The sequence below is a fragment of the Melanerpes formicivorus genome, unplaced genomic scaffold (assembly GCF_026170545.1).
Source record: "Melanerpes formicivorus ecotype bairdi unplaced genomic scaffold, bMelFor1.0.p_v2 SCAF_169, whole genome shotgun sequence".
Lineage (NCBI taxonomy): Eukaryota > Metazoa > Chordata > Aves > Piciformes > Picidae > Melanerpes > Melanerpes formicivorus.
Genome location: NW_027142521.1, coordinates 69,280 through 88,507, shown reverse-complemented (window position 1 = coordinate 88,507; position 19,228 = coordinate 69,280). Strand labels below are relative to the sequence as shown.

At 48.7% G+C, this 19,228-nt stretch overlaps 1 protein-coding gene across 1 annotated transcript in view; it reads right to left on the bottom strand.

The window, feature by feature from the left end:
• Nucleotides 1-6,091: 6,091 nt before the first annotated feature.
• SNX7 (sorting nexin 7) overlaps nt 6,092-19,228 on the bottom strand; it is a 61,846-nt gene continuing 48,709 nt past the window's right edge. The window contains exon 9 of the mRNA XM_068169187.1: nt 6,092-6,494. Within this exon, the coding sequence (XP_068025288.1) occupies nt 6,414-6,494 (81 nt within the window). The 3' untranslated portion in view covers nt 6,092-6,413. The remainder of the gene's footprint in view (nt 6,495-19,228) is intronic.

Sequence of the window (19,228 nt, the reverse complement as noted above, 5' to 3'; positions counted from 1 at the left end):
ACTTGAAGATCTCTGCAGGTTGTTCCAACCCCTAACATCCTGTGAGCCTGTGTGATCCTGTGATTTTCTCCAATCCAAGAGGCTGAGGGCATTACCTGAAATTATTGGTTAGCTGATTTAGGAAATAACAGACATAACCAACTGACTATTTTTTTCCTGCAGATCAAACTGGAATCCATTGATGTTCAGCTTGGTAGAAAATAGAGGCTTAGATGAGGGGGAAAAAAAGAGTAAATCCCAGAGAAAGGCATTGAGTGCTATTAATAACATATTGATAGAAACTTTGATGTTTGAGAAATAAAACAGTGGGAAGCATGTAATGGGAAAAGAGCATATTCCAGCCATGTTGTTCTTTCATGCCTCCTACAAGCAGCAGCTGCCTTCAGTGCTGGAAAAGACACTGCATGTCATGACCCTTCAGCTCTGCCCCATCTTAAGAGGCTCACAGGATGTTAGGGGTTGGAAGGGAAATTCAAAGATCTTCAAGTCCAGCCCCCCTGCCAGAGCAGGACCATAGAATCCAGCACAGGTCACACAGGAACACATCCAAATGGGTCTTGAAAGCCTCCAGAGAAGGAGACTCCACAACCTCTCTGGGCAGCCTGTTCCAGTGCTCTGGGACCCTCACAGTGAAGAAGCTCTTCCTCATGTTGAGGTGGAACCTCCTGTGCTGTAGTTTCTATCCATTGCCCCTTGTCCTATCCCAGGGTGCAACTGAGCAGAGCCTGTCCCCTCCCTCCTGACCCCCAGCCCTCAGATATTTTATAGACATTGATCAGATCCCCTCTCATTTTTGTCCTCTCCGTGCTCCAGTCCCTTCAGCATCCTGGTAGCTCTCCCTTGGACTCTCTCCAGCAGATCCCTGTCCCTCTTGAACTGGGGAGCCCAGAACTGGATGCAATATTCCAGCTGGGGCCTCACCAGGGCAGAGCAGAGTGGGAGGAGAACCTCCCTGGATCTGCTGGACACAATCCTCTGAATGCACCCCAGGATCCCTTTGGACTCAATGCCCTCATCCAGATCATCAATAAAGATATTGAACAGGATGGGGCCCAGCACTGATCCCTGGGGGACACCACTGGTGCCTGGCTGCCAGCTGGCTGTGGCACCATTCACCACCACTCTCTGGGCTCAGCCTCCAGCCAGTTCCTAACCCAGCTCAGAGTGCTGCTGTCCAAGCCATGGGCTGACAGCTTGGCCAGCAGTTTGCTATGGGGGACGGTGTCAAAGGCCTTGCTGAGGTCCAGGTAGACTACATCCACAACCTGCCCACATCCACCAGGCAGTCACCTGATCATAGAAGGAGATCAGGTTGGTCAGGCAGGACCTGCCCCTCCTAAATCCATGTTGGCTGAGCCTGATCCCTTGGCCATCCTGTAAGTGTTGTGTTAATGCACTCAGGATGACCTGTTCCATGATCTTGCCTGGCACTGAGGTCAGGCTGACAGGCCTGGAATTCCCTGGCTCATCCAACCGGCCCTTCTTATGGATGGGCACCACGTTGGCAGCTTCCAGTCCTCTGGGACCTCGCCAGTGAGCCAGGACTGCTGGAAAATGATGGAGTGTGGCTTGGCCAGCTCCTCTGACAGCTCTCTCAGCACCCTAGGATGGATCCCATCTGGCCCCATGGGCTTGTGGGGATCCAAGTGGCTGAGCAGGTCTCAAACTTCTTCCTCCTGGATTACAGCAGAATTACACTGCTCCCTGACTCCATCTGCCAGCTTGGGAGGCCAGTTATCCTGCAGACAACCTATCCTGCTATTGAAGATTGAGGCAAAGAAGGCATTAAGTACTTTGCAGAGGGACCTCGACAGGCTGGACAGATGGGCAGAGGCCAAGGGCAGGAGATTGAACACATCCAAGTGCCAGGTTCTGCACATTGGCCACAACAACCCCATGCAGTGCTACAGGCTGGGGTCAGAGTGGCTGGAGAGCAGCCAGGCAGAGAGGGACCTGGGGGTGCTGGTCGATGGTAGGATGAACATGATCCTGCAGTGTGCCCAGGTGGCCAAGAGGGCCAATGGCATCCTGGGCTGCATCAGGAGCAGTGTGGCCAGCAGGAGCAGGGAGGTCATTCTGCCCCTGTACACTGCACTGGTTAGGCCACACCTTGAGTCCTGTGTCTAGTTCTGGGCCCCTCAGTTTAGGAAGGAGGTTGACTTGCTGGAACGAGTCCAGAGAAGGGCAACAAAGTTGGTGAGGGGTTTGGAACACAAGCCCTATGAGGAGAGACTGAGGGAGCTGGGGCTGCTTAGCCTGGAGAGGAGGAGACTCAGGGGTAACCTTATTACTGCCTACAACTACCTGAAGAGAGGTTGTAAACAGGCAGAGGTTGGTCTCTTCCCCCAGGCAGCCAGTACCAGAACAAGAGGACACAGTCTCAGGCTGCACCAGGGGAGGTTCAGGATGGATGTTAGGAAGAAATTCTATACAGAGAGAGTGATTGCCCATTGGAATGGGCTGCCTGGGGAGGTGGTGGAGTCACCATCACTGCAGGTGTTCAGGAGGAGACTGGACAGGGTGCTTGGTGCCATGGGTTAGTTGATTAGGTGGTGTTGGATGATAGGTTGGATGTGATGATCTTGAAGGTCTCTTCCAACCTGGTCGTTTATTATTATTATTATGATGATGATGATGATGATGATGCTGCTGCTGCTGATGATGATGATGCCTTTTCCTCATCTTTTGTCACAATATTCCCCTCCATGTCCTTGCCCCTCCTTTTGCCATTAATATATTTCTAGAAGGATTTTTCGTTGTCCTTCACAGCAGAGGCCAGTCTAAGCTCTAAGTGGGCTTTTGCCTCTCTAATTGTTTTCCTACATGACCTAATAACATCCTTACACCTTTCCTGGGTTACCTCTCTTTCCTTCCAAAGATGACACACCCTCTTTTTCCCCCTTAATTCACCCAGAAGCTCGTTGCCCATCCGGGCTGGCCGTCTGCCCCAGCAGCTCATCTTCTGGCACATTGGCACAGCCCATTCCTGCACCTTCAACAGTTCTTCCTTGAAGTAGGCCCAGCCCTCCTGGACCCCTTTGTTTTTAAGGGCTGTTTCCCAAGGTACCTTCTGAGTTAGTTCCTTAAGTAATCTGAAGTCCACCCTCTAGAAGTCCAGAGTGGAGGTTTTGTTGCTGCCTCTCTTAGCTTGACTGCATATTGAACACTCAATTATCTCCTGGTCACAGCACCCCAGCCAGCCTCCAACCACCACATCTCCCACCAGCCATCCTCTGTTTGTAAAAAGAAGATCAAGCAAAGCCTCACCCCTGGTAGGCTCATTCAGCAGCTGGGATAAGAAGCTATCCTCCATGCACTCTAAGAACCTTCTAGACTGGCTTCTTTCTGCTGTGTTGGGTTCCCAGCAGACATCAGGCAGGTTAAAATTACCCATAAGAACATGGTCTAGTGATCCTGAGACAGCCTTTACCTGCCTATAGAGTAATTCATCAACCTCTTCATCCTAGTTGGGTGGTCTATAACAGACTCCAACCAAGATGTCAGCCCTGTTGGTCTTCCCTCTAACTCTCACCCACAGGCACTCAACTTGATCATCTTTAGTCTCTAGTTCCATGGCGTCTAGAGCCTCCTTGACGTAGGAGCCAGCAGTGTGCCCAGATGGCCAAGAAAGCAAATGGCATCCTGGCTGTGATTAGATATGCTGTGTCCAGCAGAAGCAGGGAGGTGACTGTCCCCTGGTACTCAGCTCTGGTGAGGCCACACCTTGAGCAGATGAGAAGCTCAACATAAGCCAGCAGTGTGCACTGCAGCCCAGAGAGCCAGCCAGAGCCTGGGCTGCAGCAAGAGAGGCACAGCAAGCAGGTTGAGGGAGGTGATTCTTCCCCTCTACTCTGCTCTGGTGCAGACCCCACCTGGAGCAGTGTCCAATTCTGGAGCCCCTAGTACAGAAAAGACCTGGAGAAGCTGGAATGTGTCCAGAGAAGGGCCACGAGGATGAGCAGAGGGCTGGAGCTACTCTGCTATGGAGACAGGCTGAGGGAGTTTGGCCTATTCAGTCTATAGCAGGCTCCAAGGAGACCTTCTTGTGGCCTTCCACTATTTGAAGGGGGCTACAAGAAAGCTGGGGAGGGACTTTTTAGGGTGTCAGGGAGTGATAGGACTGACTGGGGGGAATGGAGCAAAACTAGAAATGGGTAGATTCAGATTGGATGTTAGGAAGAAGTTCTTCACTATGAGGGTGGTGAGACAATGGAACAGGTTGGAACAGGTGGTAGAAGCTTCATCCCTGGATGAAGCTGGATGTGGCTGTGAGCAACCTGATGTAGTGTGAGGTGTCCCTGCCCCATGGCATGGGGGTTGGAACTGGATGATCCTTGAGGTCCCTTCCAACCCTGACAACTCTGTGATTCTATGGGTGTTGGGTTCAGTTTTGGGCACCTCAATCCAAGAGACATGTAGAGGTGCTGGAGCCAGTGCAGAGGAGGGCAAGGAAGCTGGGGAAGGGCCTGGAGAATAAATTTCTAACCACTTTACACTTACCAGATATGTCTGGTGAATGACTTCAAATGCAGAAGATCTCTTCATTAAATATGCATATTAAATCATATCACAGTAAAGAGCCTAGGTCTTGGTATTGTTACTATTTAGGGCCTGGAGAACAAATCTGATGAAGAGCAACTGAAGGAGATGGGGCTGCTTAGTTTGAAAAGAAGGAAGCTAAGGGGAGACATCATTGCTGTCTACAACTACCTGAAAAGGATTGTGGAGAGGTTGCTGCTGGTCTCTTCTCACAGGTTGTTAGTGATAGAAGAGGGAACAGCCTCAAGCTGCAGCAGGGCAGGTTTAGACTGGACAGGAGGAAGCATTTTTCCCCAGCAAGAGTGGTCAGGCATTAGAACGTGCTGCTCAGGGAGGTGGTGGAGTCCCCAAGCCTGGATGTGTTTGAAGGTGGTTTGGATTTGGTGCTTGGGGCTATGGTTTAGGGGTGACCCTTGTGGAGTAGGCTTCTGGGTTGGACTTGGTGATCCTGAGGGTCTTTTCCAACCTGAATGTTTCTGTGGTTCTGTGAAATTGTGTAACAGCAGGAATTACAAGTGCAGTGACAGACCTTTTGGGTGGAATAATTCAATGACTGGAACACTGCTGCATATTGCATGAGTGAATCAGCCTAATCATTCTAATGCAAAACTCTCTTTTCCTTTCTTATTCCTTTCTCTTTCACACTGGCTGTCCAAAGAGGGAGGAAATCAGGATGACAGGAGGGTCAGCCATGGGAGTAAATGTATGGTCCTGCAAACCTCAGCTGGAAGCTCTTGTGTTGGCAGGATCACAGGATCACAGGTGTTAGGGCTTGGAAGGGACCTCTGGAAATCTCTTGAGTCCAACACCCCTTACAGAGCAGGACCATAGAATCTAGCACAGGTTGCACAGGAATGCATCCAGAATCAGTGCATCCAAGATCAGTGCTGTGACTGACACTCTGTCATTGTAGAAACAACCTGGTTCATGAACTGTCAGGGTTTTTCTTTATCCTTTAAGAAATGTGAAATTGAGGTTATTTAACAGATAGGTAAATACTGCAGGCTGAATGAACAGTCCTTTAAAGCAGCAGGGCTCTCACAGAACAGGTTTAGCATCTTTCCATATCCTAATAGTCCTAAAGAGCTCCTTGAGAGGCTGTGTTCCTGTGATTATAAATATCTGAGGGCTGAGTGTCAAGAGGGAGGGGACAGCCTCTGCTCAGTTGCACCCTGGGATAGGACAAGGGGCAATGGATGGAAACTACAGCACAGGAGGTTCCACCTTAACATGAGGAGGAACTTCTTCCCTGTGAGGGTCACAGAGCACTGGAACAGGCTGCCCAGAGAGGTTGTGGAGACATTCAAGCCCTGTCTGGATGTGTTCCTGTGCGACCTGTGCTTTATTCTATGGTCCTGCTCTGGCAGGGGGGCTGGACTTGAAGACCTCTGGAGGTCCCTTCCAACCCCTAACATCCTGTGAGCCTGTAATAAATGTTAAGCAATTTGACAAGACCAGGAAATGACTTAACAAAGCAAATCCAAGAGGCACGCTAAAGTACCAAAGGCTTGTTAAAGGCTGGGATACAGAATGAAGACAAGCTTTCCTTTGTAAACTTTTTATTAAAATGGAGCTATCTTTACATATTTAAAATACTTTTATATCCAAATTATGCAATACTTATGAAAAACAACTGTATGTAAACACCTGCATAAAAATATGCAAAATCACAGCTAAGCAGTAGAAAGCAATAGAGAGCACGTTCCCAACTGTACTTCAGGACTGGAATACCTGAGTTTTCAGTAAGCTGATTTCCTGCATTTCACTGATTTATAGCAGTTAAATTTAAGAGTGTATCTGATCTCATACAAAGCATTTCTTTGGTTGGGAGGAACTGCATGGAAAAGGCAGAAGAGATCAAGCAGAGAGATTACTCAAGGCTTATCTTCAGCGTCTTCTTCCACATGAAGATGCACTGCTTGAGATGCTAGGAACGACTCCCATGTAGCAAGGCACTTAAAGAGAGACAAAACACAGGCACGTATGAGAATAGCACTTAAAATACCCCAAAACACAGGCACATATGAGAATAGCACTTAAAATACCCCAAAACACAGGCACATATGAGAATAGCACTTAAATTATCTCAAAACACAGACACATGTGAGAATAGCACTTGAAATACCCCAAAACACAGACACAGATGAGAATAGCACTTAAAATACCCCAAAACACAGACACATATGAGAATAGCACTTAAAATACCCCAACACACAGACACATATGAGGATAGCACTTAAAATACCCCAACACACAGACACAGATGAGAATAGCACTTAAAATACCCCAAAACACAGACACATATGAGAATAGCACTTAAAATACCCCAAAACACAGACACATATGAGAATAGCACTTAAAATACCCCAAAACACAGGCACATATGAGAACAGCACTTAAAATACCCCAACACACAGACACATATGAGAATAGCACTTAAAAAAACCCAAAACACATCAAAGAATCACAGAAACATTCAGGTTGGAAAAGACCCTCAGGATCACCAAGTCCAACCCAGAAGCCTACTCTACAAGGGTCAGCCCTAAACTATATCCCCAAGCACCACATCCAAATTTCCTTTAAACACATCCAGGCTGGGTGACTCCACCTCCCTGGGCAGCACATTCTAATGCCTGACCACTCTTGCTGGGAAAAAATGCTTCTTAATGTCCAGTCTAAACCTACCCAGTGGCAGCTTGAGGCTATTCCCTCTTTCTGTCACTAATGGCCTGTGAGAAGAGCCCCGCACCACCTTCTCTAAAATGTCCTTTCATACCTATGAATAGAGCACTTAAAACACCCAAACCACATACATATGAAAGAATATAGCACTTAAAAACCCAAACCACATACATATGAAAGAATATAGCACTTAAAAAACCCAAACCACATACATATGAAAGAATATAGCACTTAAAAAACCCGAACCACATACATATGAAAGAATATAGCACTTAAAAAACCCGAACCACATACATATGAAAGAATATAGCACTTAAAAAACCCAACCAAACCACAGACACATATGAATGTAGCACTCAGATCTGTGAAACTGGTAGCCAAGGGGAAGAGAAAGAGAATTAGCAGAATACAGATGCATTGTCACAAGCTGCCTCTGTGGGACAACAGTGAGAACAAAATCCAGTTTCATATCCAACACACAGAATCACAGTCACAGAATTGTCAGGGTTGGAAGGGACCTCAAGGATCATCCAGTTCCAACCCCCCTGCCATGGGCAGGGACACTTCACACTACAGCAGGTTGCTCACAGCCACTTCCAGCCTGGCCTTCAAAACCTCCAGGGATGAGGCTTCCACCACCTCCCTGGGCAACCTGTGCCAGTCTCTCACCACCCTCATGGGGAAGAATTTCTTCCTAACATCCAATCTGAATCTACCCATTTCTAGTTTTTTTCCAGTCCTATCACTCCCTGACACCCTAAAAAGTCCCTCCCCAGATTTCTTGTAGCCTTCATCAGATACTGGAAGGCTACAAGGAGGTCTCCTCAGAGCCTTCTCTTCTGCAGACTGAACATCCCCAACTCTCTCAGTCTGACTCCATAGGAGAGGAGCTCCAGCCCTCTGCTCATCCCCGTGGCCCTTCTCTGGACACGTTGCAGCACAGTGATATGCACAATGCAGCCAACATGTTGAGCAAGCTGTAAAGGTCACTCTTGCACTGTGACAAGCACACAGTGCAAGCACTGTCACTGTGTGTGTGTGTTAGCAGGGGAGATGCTAGCATTAATTATGCTCTTCTTTAATCTCTCTCTTTAGCCACAGGCAAAGACCTCTTCCAGACTGCTCAGAGTCAGGCAGATCCCCTTGCCAGCTCTGTGGATTCCTATTGTGTACCCAATTTGCTTTCCAAGTTAAATACAAATATTTTCTCTCTAAGTACTACACAGAGAACACATTTTACCCCCTGAGTAAAGGGAAAGAAACGGCACCACGAAGGCAGGGGGGTGGGGAAATCATTGCAAGTGGCATTCCTCTCCCTATGGGAAAATGTATTTCTAATTGTACAAACTGAACTTTGTATTTGAACCACCAAGCCTGTCAGCAGCAAAATCAATTCCCCCCCGCCCAATGACTTCAGTTCAGTTTCATAGTATCATAGGATCAGTCAGGGTTGGAAGGGACCACAAGGATCATCTAGTTCCAACCCCCCTGCCATGGGCAGGGACACCCCACACTAGATCAGGCTGGACAGAGCCTCATCCAGCTTGGGCTTAAACACCTCCAGGGACAGGGCCTCAACCACCTCCCTGGACAACCCATTCCAGGGCTTCACCACTCTCACGGGGAAGAACTTCCTCCTCACATCTAGCCTGAATCTCCCCACCTCCAGCTTCATTCCATTCCCCCTAGTCCTATCACTACCTGAGATCCTGAGAAGTCCTTCCCCAGCCTTCCTGTAGCCCCCTTCAGACGCTGGAAGGCCACAATTAGGTCACCTTGGAGCCTTCTCTTCTCCAGACTGAACAGCCCCAACTCCTTCAGTCTGTCCTCATAGGAGAGTTTGCCTTAAATGAGGGCTGGCAATGTGGCAAACCATTATTAGTCACAGGTGAGTGTTGAGAATCATGGCAAGGTAACAGGTAGTGTGCTGATGTTACCGAAGTACCAAGTTACTGCTGTTTCAAGTCTGGCACTAGAAGAGAGCAGGCAAAATGGTGCAATAATTGTATTGATCCTATTGGGGGGAAAAAAGATCTTGAAATGGAAATATTGTAATAAAATATCATAGAATGGTCCAGGCTGGAAGGGATCTCCGAAGCTCATCCAGTCTGACCTCCCCACAGTCAGCAGGGACACCCCCAACTAGATCAGGCTGCCCAGAGCCCTGTCTGACCTCACCTTGAATATCTCCAGGGATGGAGCCACAACCACCTCCCTGGACAACCTGTTCCAGTGTTCCACCACCCTCATAGCAAAGAACTGCTTCCTCACATCCAATCTCAATCTGCTCTGCTCTAGTTTGAAGCCGTTGTCCCTCATCCTGTCACTGCAGGCCTTTGCAAACAGTCTCTCTCCAGCCTTCAGGTACTGGAAGTTCTATTAGGTCTCCTCAGAACCTCTTCTTCTCCAGGCTGAACACCCCCAGCTCCCTCAGCCTGTCCTCATAGCAGAGGTGATTCAACCCCCTGACCATTTTCATGGCCCTCCTCTGGACCTCTTTCATCAGGTCCATGTCCTTCCTCTGTTGAGGGCTCCAGACCTGTATACAGTGTTCCAGGTGAGGTCTCACCAGAGCAAAGTGGCAGAATCACCTCTCTGGATCTGCTGGCAATGCTGCTTTTGATGCAGCCCAGGATGTGATTTGCCTTCTGTGCTGCAAGCTCACCCTGCCTGCTCATGTCCAGCTTCTCATCCATCAGCACCCCCAAGTCCTTTTCCTCAAGGCTCTTTACCATCACCTCCTCCCCCAGCCTGTATTGACAGTGAAGATTGTTCTGGCCCAGGTGCAGAACCCTGCACTTGCTCTTGCTGAACCTCACAGTATCACAGTATCACCAAGGTTGGAAGAGACCTCAAAGATCATCAAGTCCAACCTGTCACCACAGACCTCATGACTAATCCATGGCACCAAGTGCCACGTCCAATCCCCTCTTGAACACCTCCAGGGACATTGACTCCACCACCTCCCTGGGCAGCACATTCCAAACAGAACAGAGTTTGGAACCTCATGAGGTTCACGCGGGTACCCCCTCTCCAGCCATTCTGTACCTCTGGTGTACCAAGATCACTACTCAGCTATTCCCTTAGACTGGAAACCATGAATCTGTTCCTCTTTCTTTTCAGATCTTGATGACAAAATCCCCAACTGGCTTCTGCTGTTTTTGTGCACGACTACGTGAGGCTGCTGTTCAGAGCTAACTAAGGTCTAAATTACTGTGAAAAGAGAGCAATAATAGGGTAAGATTCACGTGGAAATCTGCTTTCATCACTGACATTTTAGAGAAATGGTACTTTTGAAATGGTAAATATAAAATCAGGCAGAAACAGTGACAATAGTGAGGCATAAGCAGTGATCTGCAAGTGCTGCAAACTGATTTCTGACTTCAATGGTCTTTTGCCCTTTTGAATAAAGCCTTTAGGGCTTTAGATTCTCCCTTACTGCATGTGACACTGGCAGCTGAGTCTGTCTGAGATGACTGAGCTAGAATGTGGCATCTTAGTTTTCGAATGTCAGTGAGGCTGATGCTAGCAGTGTGTCCCCACTGTGGTGTTTGGACTCATAGAATCACACAGTTGTCAGGGCTGGAAGGGAGCTGAAGGATCATCCAGTTCCAACCCCCCTGCCATGGGCAGGGGCACCTCACACTGCATCAGGTTGCTCACAGCCACTTCCAGCCCGGCCTTAAAAACCTTCCACCACCTCCCTGGGCAACCTGTGCCAGTCTCTCACCACCCTCATGGGGAAGAACTTCTTCCTAACATCCAATCCAAATCTCCCCTCCTCTAGCTTGGATCCATTCTCCCCAGTCCTATCACTCCCTGACACCTTAAAAAGTCCCTCCCCAGCTTCCTTGTAGCCCCCTTCAGATACTGGAAGACCACAAGAAGGTCTCCTCGGAGCCTTCTCTTCTGCAGACTGAACAGCCCCAACTCCCTCAGTCTGTCCTCACAGGAGAGGAGCTCCAGCCCTCTGATCATCCTTGTGGCTTCTGATTTCTGTTTGCTAGAGCCCAGCCTACATCAGCATCCAAGAAAGGTGCAGGGCACATCTGTTTCCCTAGGCTTCTAGGTGTAGGACAGGAAATGATCACCACAGGATGATCACAAGCTTTTAGGGGTTGGAAGGGACCTCCAGAGATCTTCATGTCCAACTCCCTTGCCAGAGCAGGACCATAGAATCCAGCACAGGTCACATAGGAACACATCCAGACAGGGATGGAAAGTCTCCAGTGAAGGAGACTCCATAAACTCACTGTTCCAGTGCTCTGTGACCTCCACAGTGAAGAAGCTCCTCCTCGTGTTGAGGTGGAACCTCCTGTGCTGTAGTTTATATCCGTTGCCCCTTGTCCTATCACAGGGTGCAGCTGAGCAGAGCCTGTCCCCTCCTTCTTGACACCCAGCCCTCAGATATTTATAGACATTGATTAAATCCCCTCTCAGTCTTCTCCTCTCCAGACTAAACAGCCCCAGGGCTCTCAGCCTCTCCTCATCAGGCAGTGCTCCAGTCCCTTCATCATCCTTGTAGCCCTCCCTTGGACTCTCTGCAGCACATCCTTGTCCCTCTTGAACTGGGGAGCCCAGAACTGGATGCAATAGTCCAGGTGAGGTTTCTTGAAGTCTTTTGTTTGAAATGACTGATGGAGTCACAGTCCTGAGCCACAGTTTCATTTATACTGTGTAACTGCCAGGCTCTAGTTCTGTACTTCCAGTAATGTGCACTACCACACTTCTGTCAGCACTGGCTAGAATGTAGAAATGCCTTTCTGTTAGCTTTGCAACACTGACCCAAATGGCAGTGGTTAAAATGTAATTGCAGTATGTTCTTTAAGCAGACAGATACAACCTATTGATCCCATCAGGGATCAGTGCTGGGACCAGTCTTGTTTAACATCTTTGTTGGTGCCATGGACAGTGGCTCAGCAGGTTTGCTGATGACACCAAGCTGTGTGGTGCAGGTGACACACTGGAGGACCAGGAGAGGGACCTTCACAGGCTGCAGAGCTGAGCCCATGACAACCTCATGAGGTTCAACAAGACCAAATGCAAGATCCTGCATCTGGGTCAGGGCAATCCCAGGCACTGATATAGGCTGGGCAGGGACTGGCTTGAGAGCAGCCCTGAAGAAAAGGACCTGGGGGTGCTGGTGGATGAGAAGCTCAACAGGAGCCAGCAGTGTGCACTTGTAGCCCAGAAAACCAACCAGAGCCTGGGACATGAGGTCTGTGGTGACAGGTTGGACTTGATGATCTTTGAGGTCTCTTCCAACCTTGGTGATTCTGTGATTCTGTGACTCTGTGAAGAGAAGTGTGTCCAGCAGGTTGAGGGACGTGATTCTCTCCCTCTGCTCCACTCTGGTGAGACCCCACCTGGAGCACTGTGTCCAGTTCTGGAGCCCCTATTGCAGGAAAGAACTGGAGGTGCTGGAGTGTGTCCAGAAAAGAGCCACAATGATAATCAGAGGGCTGAAGCTCCTCTCCCATGGAGTCAGACTGAGAGAGTTGGGGCTGTTCAGTCTGCAGAAGAGAAGGCTCTGAGGAGACCTCCTTGTAGCCTTCCAGTATCTGATGAAGGCTACAAGAAATATGGGGAGGGACTTTTTAGGGTATCAGGGAGTGATAGGATTGGGGGGAATGGAAAAAAACTAGAAATGGGTAGATTCAGATTGGATGTCAGGAAAAAATTTTTGCCCATGAGGGTGGTGAGAGACTGGAACAGGTTGCCCTGGGAGGTGGTGGAAGCCTCATCCCTGGAGGTTTTTGCAGCCAGGCTGGATGTGGCTGTGAGCAACCTGCTGTAGTGTGAGGTGTCCCTGGCCATGGCAGGGGGGTTGGAGCTAGATGATCCTTCAGCTCCCTTCCAACCCTGACAATACTATGATTCTAGTGAAGTCTTTCCAGACAAAGATGTAGAGCATCATCTTTTTTTTCCCCCACTTCCACAAGCTACTCATTTTTTAATGTATCCTCATTTATATAACCAAAACACATTTTCCAAGCTGCAGGAGCATCGGTGGCTCATTTGCCTGTCAGACATTACAGTGTCGCTCCAGCTGACAGGTTTTATAATTAACCATAGCAAAACAAAACTGGGGCTCTGTGCCTTAGGCTCCAGCTTTTCATACTGTGAAGCATGAACTGCATGCATGACATTCTGCTGGTGAGGTATACTTCGACACTACTACAGAATCATTTAAACCAAAGCAGGTTGGAAAAGACCTTCAAGATCATCGTGCCCAACCTATCATCCAACACCACATAATCAACTAAACCATGCTGAACTGTTAACAACAGAGCCCTCTTTTCATTGTCCTAGAGAACAGTTTGTACTATTAACCATTCAACCCCTTCAGCATGAGAGAGTCCAGCATGGAGCCACAAAGACGATTAGGGGAGTGGAACATCTTGCTCATGAGAAGAGCGTGAGGGAGCTGAGGGCTCTGGAGCTTGGAGGAGCCTGAGAGGTGATCTCATTGCTGTTGCTAAAGCTGTGCAGGGGGAGTGCTCAGAGGCTGGAGCCAGGCTCTGCTGGGGGATGCCCAATGCCAGCACAAGGGGCAGTGGGGGAAGTTGAGGCAGAGGAAGTGCCATGGAAACAGGAGGAAGAATTTTTTCCCTGTGAGGGTGACAGAGGCCTGGAGCAGGCTACCCAGGGGGGTTGTGGAGTCTCCCCCTCTGGAGATATTAAAATTCCACCAGGATGTGTTCCTGTGTGACCTGCTGTAGGTGATGCTGCTCTGGCAGGGGGATTGGACTGGATGAGCTTTGGAGGATCCTTCCAGCCCCTAACACTCTGTGATTCTGTGAACATCTACTTGTTAATACTTTTCTCAGTCAGCAAGGCAATTCCTATGTGGCTGCAAAGACTCTCAAGCTGACACATCAGCAGGCACAAATAATTCATGTTCTTATGCCAGGTATGGAGTTCACTGAAGGAGCAGAGAGGGCCCAAGGCACACAAGTCTCCTGCTAGCACTTTAGACACTTCCATGCCTGGGTCCATTCATTTATTTTTGTTCTCTTCCCCATTGTTATTTCTTTCTTTATTTTCTGTTTTTCCACTTGTGACTTCTTACTTAGTTCTCCTGAGAGGTCAAAAATGGAGATCTGAAAGAGGATCAGCCAGCTTTCACCAGGGGACAGAGAGGAAAATGAGTCAAAATAACCCACAGAATCAAAGAGTCTCAGGGCTTGGACTCTCAATCTTTGAGGTCTCTCCCAACCTTGGTGATACTGTGATACTGTGACCCTGAAAGCTCCTCCAGTCCAACCCCCCTGCCAGAGCAGGAGCACCTATATCAGATCACACAGGAACATATCCAGGCAGGTGCTGAGTATCTCCAGAGAGGGAGACTCTACAACCCCCCTGGGCAGCCTGTTCCAGTGTTCTGTCACCCTCACAGGGAAAAAACATTTCCTCATGTTTCCATGGAACTTTCTATGCCTCAACTTCCACCACTGCCCCTTGTGCTGTCATCGGGCATCACCCAGCAGAGCCTGGCTCCAGCCTCTGGGCACTCACGCTCCACATCTTTATCAACAGGAATGAGGTCACCTCTCAGGCTCTTCCTCTCCAAGCTACAGAGCCCTCAGCCCTCTCAGGCTCTCCTCATAAGGAAGATGTTCCACTCCCCTAATCATTTTTGCACTGGACTCTCTCAAGCAGTTCCCTGAGGTCCTTCCTGAACTGAGGGGCCCAGAACTGGACACAATATTCCAGATGAGTCCTCACTGGGGCAGAGTAGAGAGGGAGGAGAACCTCTCTTGACCTACTGACCACAGCCCTTCTAATATACCCCAGAATGCTACTGGCCTTCCAAAGCCAGGAAATTAAATGTGCATGCATAGAATTGAAAGTCATAATCCCGCTATGTGTAAAAGCCTAAATACACACAATAAAAGAGCAAGGGCTTAAATAAGGCTGCTTTACCTCAAATATTCTGATTACAGGTCACACATCTATTATCATCTATTATGCAACATCATTTTTAGAGAAACCAGTGCAAAGCTCTTCAGATAATAGGATTGCATGTCTAACAGAACAGGAAATATATAATCATAGAATCAACAAGGTTGAAAAAGACCTCAAAGCTCATCAAGTCCAACCTGTCACCCAAGACCTCATGCCTACTAGACCATGGCCACGTCCAATCCCCTCTTCAACACCTCCAGGGATGGCGACTCCACCACCTCTCTGGGCAGCACATTCCAATGCCTAACAACTCTCTCTGTGCAGAACTTTCTCCTCACCTGCAGCCTAAACTTCCCCTGGTGCAGTTTGAGACTGTGCCCTCTTGTTCTGGTGCTGGTTACCTGGGAGAAGAGACCAACCACCTCCTGGCTACAACCTCCCTTCAGGTAGTTGTAGAGAGCACTAAGGTCTCCCCTGAGCCTCCTCTTCTCCAGGCTAAACAATCTCAGCTCCCTCAGCCTCTCCTCACAGGGCTGTGCTCAAGGCCTCTCCCCAGCCTTGTTGCCCTTCTCTGGACAGGTTCACGAGTCTCAATGTCCTTCTTGAACTGAGGGGCCCAGAACTGGACACAGGACTCAAGGTGTGGCCTAACCAGTGCTGAGCACAGGGCACAATGACTTCCCTGCTCCTGCTGGCCACACTATTCTTGATGCAGGCCAGGATGCCATTGGCCTTCTTGGCCACCTGGGCACACTGCTGGCTCCTGTTCAGCCAGCTGTCAATCAGCACCCCCAGGCCCCTTTCTGTTTGGCAGCTCTCCAGCCACTCTGACCCCGACCTGTAGCTCTGCATGGGGTTGCTGTGGCCAAAGTGCAGCACCTGGCACTTGGATTTGTTGAATGCCATCCTGTGGGACTCTGCCCATCTGTCCAGTTGGGCAAGGTCCTTCTGCAGAGCCCTTCTGCCCTCTAACTGAGGGAGGTGTTAGAAGCCTCATCCATGGAGGGTTTTAAGAAGGGCAGGCTGGATGAGCCCTTGAACAACCTATGTCTCGGGTGAGGTGTCCCTGGGGTGCTGGAACTAGATGATCCTTGAGGTCCCCTCCAACCCGAAGCATTGTATGCATAAATATCAGTTCCAAACCTCAACAGTGGCTGAAGCAGAACAGTGGCTTTGAAGCTTCACACACAAACTGGCTCAGCCATGGGGGAGCTTTTGAAAATCACATGGAGTTTGTTAGCTAAATTCCAGGCATTGCTAAGGTAGGATGTAATCAACGTGCCTGAGCAGCTAACCTTTTTATTTTGCTGTGCAACCAAGTGAGTGGCTAAAAGCATCGCTACAGAAGACCCTAGGGCAAACAACAAATCTCATCTATTTTTCTCCAGCTTATAGAGCCAGAGAGAGAGGCACACAAGGGCTCTGGATTCAGGGAGAAGTTGCTGTAATGGGGATGGAGTTCTTGTTTTACCCTAATGAATCTTTCGTTTGTGCAGCAATGTAGGTCACAGGGATAAGATAAACACAGAAATAAACACAGAAATAAACTGAATTAATGCTTGAAATCATTAAGAAAATCAAGGAAATCTCTCACTGCATCAATGATTAAGTTTAGCATTTTATCTGATTATAATGCAAAGTTTGAACAGAGGATCACAGGATGTTAGAGGTTGGAAGGGACCTCCAGAGATCATCAAGTCCAACCCCCCTGCCAGAGCAGGACCATGGAACCCAGCACAGGTCATGCAGGAACACATCCAGACAGGGCTGGAAAGGCTCCAGAGAAGGAGACTCCACAACCCCTCTGGGCAGCCTGTTCCAGTGCTCTGGGACCCTCACAGTAAAGAAGTTCCTCTTCATGTGTCCCTGCCCATGGCAGGGGGGTCGGAACCAGATGTTCCTTGAGGTCCCTTCCAACCCTGCCAGTTCTGTGATGCTATGATTCCAATGTCTAACTGTTCTCATGGTGAAAAAGTTTATTCTGGATTCCAGACAGAGTCTCCCCAGCAGTAACTTGTCCCCACTCTCCCTTGTCTTTCCCATGTGACTCCTCCTAAAAATGGAGACTCCATCATCCTGGCAGCCACCCTTTATGTACTGGCATGTGGCACTAAGTTCTCTCCTAAGCCTTCTCTTCCCAATGCTGAACGAACTGAGCTCTCTCAGCCTTTCCTCATATGGCAGGTCTGCCAATCCTTTGATCATTCTCATGAACACTTTCCAGCCTGTCCACATCTTTTTTGGCCAGCAGGCTCCAAATCTGCAGGCAGTGCCCCAGGTGTGGTTTCTCCAGTGCTACCTGCATCAGAAACAGGAGTAGAGTTCTGAATTTTTCAAACGAGAGCTCTTTTGCATACTGTTTCTCAGGAAATCCTCCACATTCTAGCAATGCACTTACAGTCATTATTAATACTGCATGTGGTTGGCTTCAAGCCTTTGTGGAATAGAAAGAGACTTAATCATGCACTCAACTCTTTTCCAGAAGCAAAGAAAAGGAAGTAGAGAACTCTGTGAACTCTTGAGACCAGCTACAGGCATGCCATATGATTGGTAATTCTTGTCTACTAAATGACATTGTATTTAAATGCTTTATTGGAGAGCAGTGAAGGGGAAAAGGACCTGGGGGTCCTAGTGGATGGAGGTTGACCGTGAGCCAGCAATGTGCTCTTGTGGCCAAGAAGGTCAACGCCATTCTGGGGTGGATTAGAAGGGCTGTGGTCAGTAGGTCGAGAGAGGTTCTCCTCCCCCTCTACTCTGCTCTGCTGAGGCTGCATCTGGAATATTGTGTCCAGTTCTGGGCCCCTGAGTTCAGGAAGGACCTCAGGGAACTGCTTGAAAGAGTCCAGTGCAGAGCCACAAAAATGATTAGGGGAGTGGAACATCTTCCTTGTGAGGAGAGCTGGAGGGAGCTGAGGGCACTGAAGCTTGCAGAGCAGGAGCCTGAGGGCTGACCTTATTCGTGTTGATAAAGATGTGCAGGGTGAGTGCCCAGAGGATGGAGCCGGGCTCTGCTCCAGCACAAGGGGCAGTGGTGGAAGTTGAGGCATAGGAAGTTCCATGGAAACATGAGGAAGAAATATTTCACTGTGAGGGTTACAGAGCACTGGAACAGGCTGCCCAGGGGGGCTGTGGAGTCTCCCTCTCTGGAGATATTCAAAACCTGCCTGGATGTGTTCCTGTGTGATCTGGTATAGGTGCTCCTGCTATGGCAGGGGGGTTGGACTGGATGAGCTTTCAAGGTCTCTTCCAGCCCCTAACATTCTGTGATCTTGCACAATAGCAGAGGAAAGCCTTCATTTTCACAGGCCTGCATAGAAACACTGTAAAGTTGAAGTATTGGGCTTTAATTAGTGCCTTTGTTACCATAGCATTAAGAGAGACAGAGATTGGTGACTCCACAGCTGGAGAAACAAAGGACTGGCTCCTCTTCAACTGTATTAAACACAGAGAGTCAGTAAACTGGAAGGCTGCAGAAATACCTCTGCTTGTTTTGAATTAGTAAATCTGGAGGGAACAGGTAACACTTGAAAGTAGCACTTCATGTAACACTAATTCAGCTTAAGGGAGACAAACTCTTTCATGCCACCTAACTGATCCTTGACAAGTGGACAGCAGAATCCTTAGGCAACTACAGCTAAGGAAAAATCCAAACAAATGTCAGATCATCCTCTTTCTCCATGCTGTGACACAGAGGAAAGAACATTTCAGCTGTTCTGGTGTGCTTTGACACACTGCTGTGTTGTACTTGATCACACTAGCTTCATTTCTATAGTCTCGATGCCGTAACTGCAAAAGCCAGCAGTAAAGATGAGATTGTCTGTCTCTCATTACTCTGTAGGGAACAATACTTGTGGAGAGAGAATAACAGGGGCTTCACTTGGGGGGATGGGGTGCTAGGGTGGGAGTGGTGAGGGCAGTCATGGAAAGCTGTGGCAAGGAGGAGAGTGACTAAGTTAGAAAGCAGGAGACGGAGGATTCCTCAGAGGAGACGGACAGAAGAGCTGGGCAACTGAATCAGATCTATGGCATCCATTCTGCCTGGGATCATGGAGAGTGCATACTTTGGGGGGAAAGAAAAAAAAAGCCAAAACACAATAAA